Here is a 7,662-nt window from a genome sequence, read left to right on the forward strand (position 1 = left end):
TCGTTTTGGAAAAAAAATTATACCACAACTAGTAACAAACTCGTGCGCTTGCACGGGTTCTGGTACGAGACGCGCATTTTTTTCAGATATATATTTTTAATAGAAAAAATGTATATTAAAAGTAATTAACATTTTATGGAAAAAAAGAATAATTAACATTAAATTATGTCTAAAAAATAGGAAACGAAATTGAAAGCACCAAAATTAAATTGTATCTAAACTGCCTTTTGTAATTTCATGTTTTTTTTTGAAATAAAAGAATATATATTATTTCAAAGTAAACTATGTACAAGTTCTATCAAGTGCCCATACAACAAACTTTACATCATGAGCAAAGCTATACTTTTCCTATGTTTGACTTTAATCCAACCTCTAACCACTATAGAATCAATAATATTGGACACAACTGGGTTTGTATCTACATTCACATTAGTACCAAATATCCTCTCATTGCGATACTTCCATATTCCGTAAACAGTTTCGGCAATGGCAATTTTTAGCATATATGATTGGAAACTCTTGCCTTTGGTATGGTGAATGATCCATGCGATCTCCTCTTGCCATTGAACTGGGTGGTGATGTAGCTCAAGCCATTGCAACACTTCCAGCCATATATGCCTAGTAACCTTGCAATCAATAATCAAATGATTTATGTCCTCCGGTTGCTCCATACAAAGGCTACACGTCTCCTCCTGCAGCAAACCCAATCTTTTCAATCTACTTTTCGTAGCCAGCCTATTATGGCAGACTAACCATAAACAGACTATTGCCCTGGGACGCGCGCCATTATGCTGGATAACATGACTCCATTGCACAATTGTGTCATCCTTGGTCAATTGATCATAGAGTTTCTTCATCGCAAACTTTCCTCTGCGCTGCATATCTTCCCAGAATTGCATGTGTTGTGAAACATCCTCCCTCCTGGCCATTATATCTTTAAGGATCCAAGTAACATTTTGCGGCAGATTTATATTCCAGACAGAGTCGTGTTTAATGTAGTATGCATGTACCCATTTCACCCAAAGGCTGTCTACCTTCAAACTGAGGCTCCAGAGGCACCTTAACATAGCTACTCTATTCCAAGTCTCCATATGTATGAGGTTCATGCCACCATTCTTTATAGAACTGCAGACTCTGGTCCAGGCAATGGGACTTTTTCTACTTTTATCAGTACCTGTCCAGACAAAAGCACGACATATAGCTTCTATTTTGTGAATAACAGTCTTGGGTATGGGAAAACACATCATCCAATATTGGGTGATGGCCAGGAAAATGCTCTTTACCAGAAGAATTCTGCCAGCAATACTTAGTAAATTCGAGGACCAATGCCTTATTCTACTTAGTATTCTTTCAATCAGTGGCAAGTAGTGATTAGTACTCACTCTTTTGCTAGCAAGAGGAACTCCAAGGTATCTGACTGGGAGGGTTCCTCTCCCATAACCAGTCATCTCATGGACTTTGTTAATGGTCTCTTCCTCCATGCCGCTATAAAAAATTTGGCACTTCTGTGGATTCACACTGAGGCCGGTAGAGTCTGAGAATTGCTGAAAAGTATTCATCATGATCTGCACAGATTGAGTTTCCCCTCTACTAAACAAAAGCACATCATCAACAAAGGCCAAGTGGGTAATGCCAATCTTTGCACATTTACTATGGTACTTGAAGGCAGTGGTACTTGTCATCTTGTCCATAAACACCATAACTATAAAAACCAGTAAAAATCACATCTTTCTCTTGGAACTAACACAAAAACATACAACAAAAACTAAAAAAGCAATTCAGACCTGATAGATCGGAAATGAAACAACCATAAAAACGAAAGTTGAAAAAGCAATTCAAAACTGATAGATCGGAACATACATTTTTATTTTACCTACAAATTATTTGTTGTTGTTGACGGCGAAGGAAGTTAGAAACCCATATATCAAACCTAAAGAACCTGAAAAACAAAAAAGAGTGAAGTTAAAAACCAAATGGATCTTAACAATATAAGTCTTTTACAATTCCAATGAATAATTAATGATATTTTTTCTATTATATCCTTAAATATTTATTATTATGTCATTTTGATTATGTAAATTTTTCTTTCATATGTCATTAATAAATGATAGTTTTGTAAAAATGTTCATAATTTCATTTTCATACAACAATCGTTATTTTTTTTAATATATGTGAAAAGTCAAAACGACTTATAATAAAAAACAGAGATAGTAAATAAGTAATATTATAGCTCAAGAACTTATATTTTTGTACTAGAAATATTAAATGTTGCAAGTATGTATACGTGAATTTCATTTTATAAGTAGTTATTATATAATAAAATTGTATACATTGATACTCTTACACATTAACTTGATTTTATAAAAAAAATATAGTTGTAGACTAAAATAACCCTAACAAATACATCATTGAAGTTGAGTTACATTGAATTACTCATAACTCATAAGTTATCAACAGTGGCGAAGCTAGAAAAATTTTAAAGTCTGGGCAAAATTTTAAAGACGACAAATTCACATAAGCTGAAACTTAACTAATGGAACTTCGTAAGTGAGAATTAAAAAACACAGGGAAACAAATTTAACATACAATGCAAGTGAGAGTAATTACAAATTTGGCCAAGAGTAATAGGGAGAAAAGTAGTCGCTTACCTTCACTTAAAGCGTTAAGAACTTAACATAATCCACAATTTCATCTAACATGACAACTCTATTTGTCTGAACAAAATAAAAATTCATGAAATTCTCACTAACCTAACAACAGTGAAATTAAAATCAACTTGAAATTCAAACTAAACTAGTAACAACAAAACTACCGTAACTAACAACCCTAGCTAACTGAAATTGAAAACGAGAGAACGAAAAGGGAGCTGAAAGAGGAGTTACCATGAATCTGAAAACACTGTGTATGACGCCGAGAACATTGTTAATTTAAGAAAATCTAACTGAAAGAAGATAATTTATATATATTTTTAAATATTTAAGGAAAAGAAGACATTTTAATATTTTTAAATAATAATTAAAAGAGAGTAAACAAAATTTAATATAAACTAAATTAATTAAATCAAAAAACATAATTTTAAATAACTAAATTAATTAAAATAACTAAATTGATTAAAAAGAGTTAATTAGGAGTATAATAAAGAATACATGGGATCATATAAACAAAAACAAAAAAACAAAAACCTAAAATTTCTCTAAAATTTAAAAAAGAGTTAATTTAAAATAGAAGAATCAACGTGGATCCTCCCCACCCCTTCTTTAAAATTCATCCATTTTCTTTTCACATTTTTTTTATGTGGGCATAGAAAAGAATGTATTTTAATATGCCCTTTTGATAAAGCCAAACCACTTCAACATGCCCTTTTGTTTTCACCATCACCAACTTGCATCGGATGTTGTGGAGAATGGTGGTTACGCTTGGAAAGGAATAGCAAGAGTGGCACTGCCCAACCTCGTCGGGCACTGGCTTCGCCCATGGTTATCAACAATTTAATGAATTTTGTTTACTATTTTCATGTATTTATCAAAATCCATTTTAATTATCAACACTTTATGCCTACACAAAGCATCTGTTTATTAATGCATTTAAGTGTTTTCTCTCTAAAACTTTGACAGTTTCAATTTAAACAACAACATTCTATTAAAAAATTTTAGGGACATCATAACAAATAATGAGTGGCTTAAAAATGCTTTAAAATTTTAAAATAGTACTTTTTTAAATAAAAATTATATATATAATATATATTAGAAATTGAAATGGTTAAATTTTTAATAAAAATAATTTTTTTATTTATATTTTTCAAACAAAAAAGTGTATATAACAATCAATATTAAGACCTTAAAATAAGGTAGAATGCATTGATGCCTATAGATAAATTTCATTAATCATTTGCATGAGTCTAACAAAATGATTATGCTCGTCTAAATAAATTGTTTACATTCTTACTTTTTCTTATCAAAACCTTCCTAATTCCTAAATATGGATGAAGATTTTTTTTTTTATAAATATTATATGAAATAATCTGAGGTAATGACTTACACATCTAGCCTTGCTATCATATTTATGAGTGAAATTTTTACGAAATTAAGTAGATCTTCTAGCCATAAAAATTAAGAAAAATCATATTGTAGTCTTTTGAAAAACAAACATGGCACTATAATAAAAGTTGTTGAAACTGAGAAACTAGAATGAAACTTATTTAATCATTGACCAAGTTCAATCTTACCTCCGATTGTTAACTTACATGTTGATACAAATGAATTGTATTTTAGTTGCTTAAGTATATCTTTGAAACCTCATTGTGTTTCAAAGCTTTTTTAAATATATCAATTTTTTTCTCTTTTGTTATGTTTCTTTTCTCTTTTATAATAATGGCTTTATAATATTGACAACAAGCAAAGAATTGGTGAAACTGAAAGAAAACAAAAATACAAAATTCAGTAATTCATATATCAAATTAAACAACTTGGCAAGTCACCACATGTTTAGTGAGTGTAGTTGAGTCATCCTCTTTCACTTCAGAAACAATTAAAACATATTAAAATCTATAGTGATGTAGATGTGCATTTTAGGCTAAGATAGAGCCATTACATACATATGTATCAAGAAGAAAACCTTCATTTTCAAGATCTAACTGGTAAAGTTTCAGTAAAAAAAAGATTAAAAAAGTACTTTAAGTTTACACAGTAGGTGTAGACAATTTCCCAGCTTGGTCCAAAACATGAAGAAACTCAGTCCTGGTCCTAACAAGCCTGTGAAAAACCTCTCTAATTTGCAATTGCAAAGGTTCCAACCCTTCCTCCATCTTCCTACAAATGTCAGCCAATTCCTCCACATGTACTCTTACCTCATCCAAACGCTCATTTTCAGCAGGAAATTGAAAAGACTCAGCAAATTCAATAAGCAATTGTCCTACTTTTTCCATCTTTTGCATCTCTTCCAACAATCCAACAGAACCTTTCTTCTCCTTCTTCTTCCACTCCTCAGCAATCTTCTCTTGCAAACCAATCATAGGTTGGGCCCAAGCCAGTTGCCTTGGAAAAGGTAAATGAGTTCCTAACCCGTTCCTTTCTTGACAAGGAATCGCGGCAGCAAGAGTCCACATAACAAAAACCAATGCAGTACTCATTATGTATAGTGGCAAAGCCAAACCCGTTAAATCAGCACCACGCGGTGCAGCCAAATTTGAAGACATGGCGTGAATTTGTTTTGCAGCAGACCAGTTTCTCGCCATTGTCCATGACAGTGATCTGACACGATCCTTATTCCCAGCATTTCCTCCTCTTCTTCCAAATGACCTATTAAATGTAATTAAGTTTTGTTAAAATTAGTTATAAATTATACTCAAACTAGTTATATATACTATATATATTATACAAGAAAATTATTTAGTAATGTCAAACATAGCGACATAAGAAATGTCTACTTTTCTTATTATAATCAAATTCTCTCAATTTAAGTTAAATATACCTGCTTCTTTCTGTTCCCTTGGTACTTCCACATTCTTTGTCTTCATGCACCATTACCGTAACAAGAGAATTCAGTGCTTTTTTGGCCCTTCGGACTTGTCCCTCACCCATGGGTCTAGGTTCAAGAGCAGCCACAGCAATCTCAGCAAGCCTTTGAAGATTCCTAATAGCATCTAGACCAAGAGTTACAGCATTGCAAACATCAAGCGACTTGACGACACGATCAAGGAGTTCCGGGAGGAGTTTGTCAAGAGGTGGTTTGGAGATTTGAGAAGGGTCACGACCCATCATAACAACTGCTTTGAATTCTGCTTCGCAACAAAGAAGTTCATCGAGAAGCTTTCTCAACCAACCGATAGAAAGAAGAGCATCGCTGGAAGGATCTTCTGTTGTGGAAGATAATAGATCAGTGAATCTATCACCAACATGTTTTTGGAAAAGTTCAAGGTCTTCTAGCTCTTGATCATGATTACCGTCCATTGACATAACTTGGTTTCTTCGAATGCTTATTCTTCCCAAAAAAGAACTTTGATTGTTCTCCGTTGTTGCAGGCATTTTGTTTATTGTTGTTTTCTCTTGAGTGAGAAAATGAAAGCGGTGAAGAGAAATGAAAATGAAAAAAAGGAAGAAGAAAGAAATGATCTAAAGTGTAAGTAAAATGGAAAGGTTTGTAGAAGATAAAGCATTGCCATTAGTTTTGGAAGTTATTATATCCATATATACGCGCAAGATTTAAGGTAAGACGTTCTCTAAGACCATACAGTTTCTCTATTTTTTTCTCTATCTTTTTTTGGCTAAATTGGTTCACTATTATCCTCTCATTTTCCTATATAGGCAACAAATTCAACACACATTTATAACTTTTTTGTTTTAATTAATTCAGTTTTTCATTTAATACTGTTTTCACATGTAATGGCTATAAATTTGTAATTATACTTTTGCACTGTTTTTAATGAAAAATGGATATGAGACTCAATCAAGAGAAACACAATTTTTTACATAAAAAAAGAAGAAAAAAATATATATAATAAATGCAAACAAGTTTATTTTGTTATGTATTTGCTTTAACCAAACAATCCATTGACATTTTTGTTGCATTTCTTTGTTTTAAAGAATGAGAGGTTGCACGAATTCTTAAATTTGTAATATTATGTCATGCACATTATTGTAAGTGAGTTTCAATATTTCATCTAAACATAAATAATTTTAAGGGTATAGTCCAACACAAAATTTTAAAGTAATTACACCTTAGCTAGGTATGTTATGACACATTAAAATCCTAAACTTCTAGTATTGCAATAAGATAAAAAGCAGGGAGTGCAAAACAATAGAATTGATCACACATGATCCCAAGGTCAACTCTAAGGAGGTTCTAGAATCTTAAAAAAAAAAGAGAAGTTAAATCCACATGAACGTAGACTTTTATCTCCCTCACACTGGGACACTACCACATCAAGCTCTTGGAGAATAAAATGAGCTGATAAGGAAAGGTTTTCCTCATCCAAAAGAGAGCGAAAGATTACACCATTCAAACGAGGTTTATCCACACCAGGTTCTCTAAAAATCTCAATTAAATGATTCACAACATCTTGTCTAATATCGAGTACCCCTACAATCCAAACCTCATTGACTTTCAACGCTAAAATAATATTCCTTCTACTCTTACACTTCACAGAAACATGAAAGAATCCATAATTAGCATCACAAACCTTGAGCCAATTAGATCTAGATATCTAAATCAATTAGAAGTCTTTAATCCTAAATAGGGACCACAAATTTGCTATTACTTTGGATCTAGTCTTAATCTCCTCCCTAAATAACTCACCAATATCAATCAAAGAATCAACCTTACTAGTTTTCTTTCAACCTATCAATCCAAGAGTCAAGATTACCAAAAACCTTTATATTCCAAGATTTTAGGACCATTTTCAGAGTTTGAAGCTTCTCAAGTAGAACAAACGCTTTCCAACTATGAACCTCAACAATGTTCCAGAAATTAGTAACTAACTTAGGAAGACTATTGTGAGAAAACTAGTGATTATTAAATCTAAAAAGTTTGAGGTGCCACAACTGATTGTTGTACTTCAAGATAATATGACAATGATCTGAGACATCCCTCGATTGAACACACCGAGATACCTCCCCTACTTATCCTATCACCCATTATAAATCAAAATCCGATTAATCCTACTAT

The 7,662-nt window shown here is 32.2% G+C and overlaps 2 protein-coding genes across 2 annotated transcripts; both read right to left on the minus strand.

Annotated features, from left to right (window-relative positions):
- Window positions 1-320: 320 nt before the first annotated feature.
- On the minus strand, window positions 321-1,700 carry LOC131605928 (uncharacterized). Its single transcript, XM_058878216.1, has one exon. The coding sequence runs from the start codon at window positions 1,698-1,700 to the stop codon at window positions 321-323; it is 1,380 nt and encodes a 459-aa protein (XP_058734199.1).
- A 2,724-nt stretch (window positions 1,701-4,424) lies between these two features.
- LOC131608067 (protein ROH1A-like) lies at window positions 4,425-6,145 on the minus strand. Its single transcript, XM_058880007.1, has 2 exons — window positions 5,470-6,145; window positions 4,425-5,297 (listed from the first exon to the last, which is right to left on the minus strand). Exons 1-2 carry the CDS (start codon window positions 6,021-6,023, stop codon window positions 4,679-4,681), a joined length of 1,173 nt encoding a protein of 390 aa, XP_058735990.1. The 5' UTR covers window positions 6,024-6,145; the 3' UTR covers window positions 4,425-4,678.
- Window positions 6,146-7,662: the final 1,517 nt, after the last annotated feature.

Source organism: Vicia villosa, linkage group LG5 (assembly GCF_029867415.1).
Source record: "Vicia villosa cultivar HV-30 ecotype Madison, WI linkage group LG5, Vvil1.0, whole genome shotgun sequence".
Lineage (NCBI taxonomy): Eukaryota > Viridiplantae > Streptophyta > Magnoliopsida > Fabales > Fabaceae > Vicia > Vicia villosa.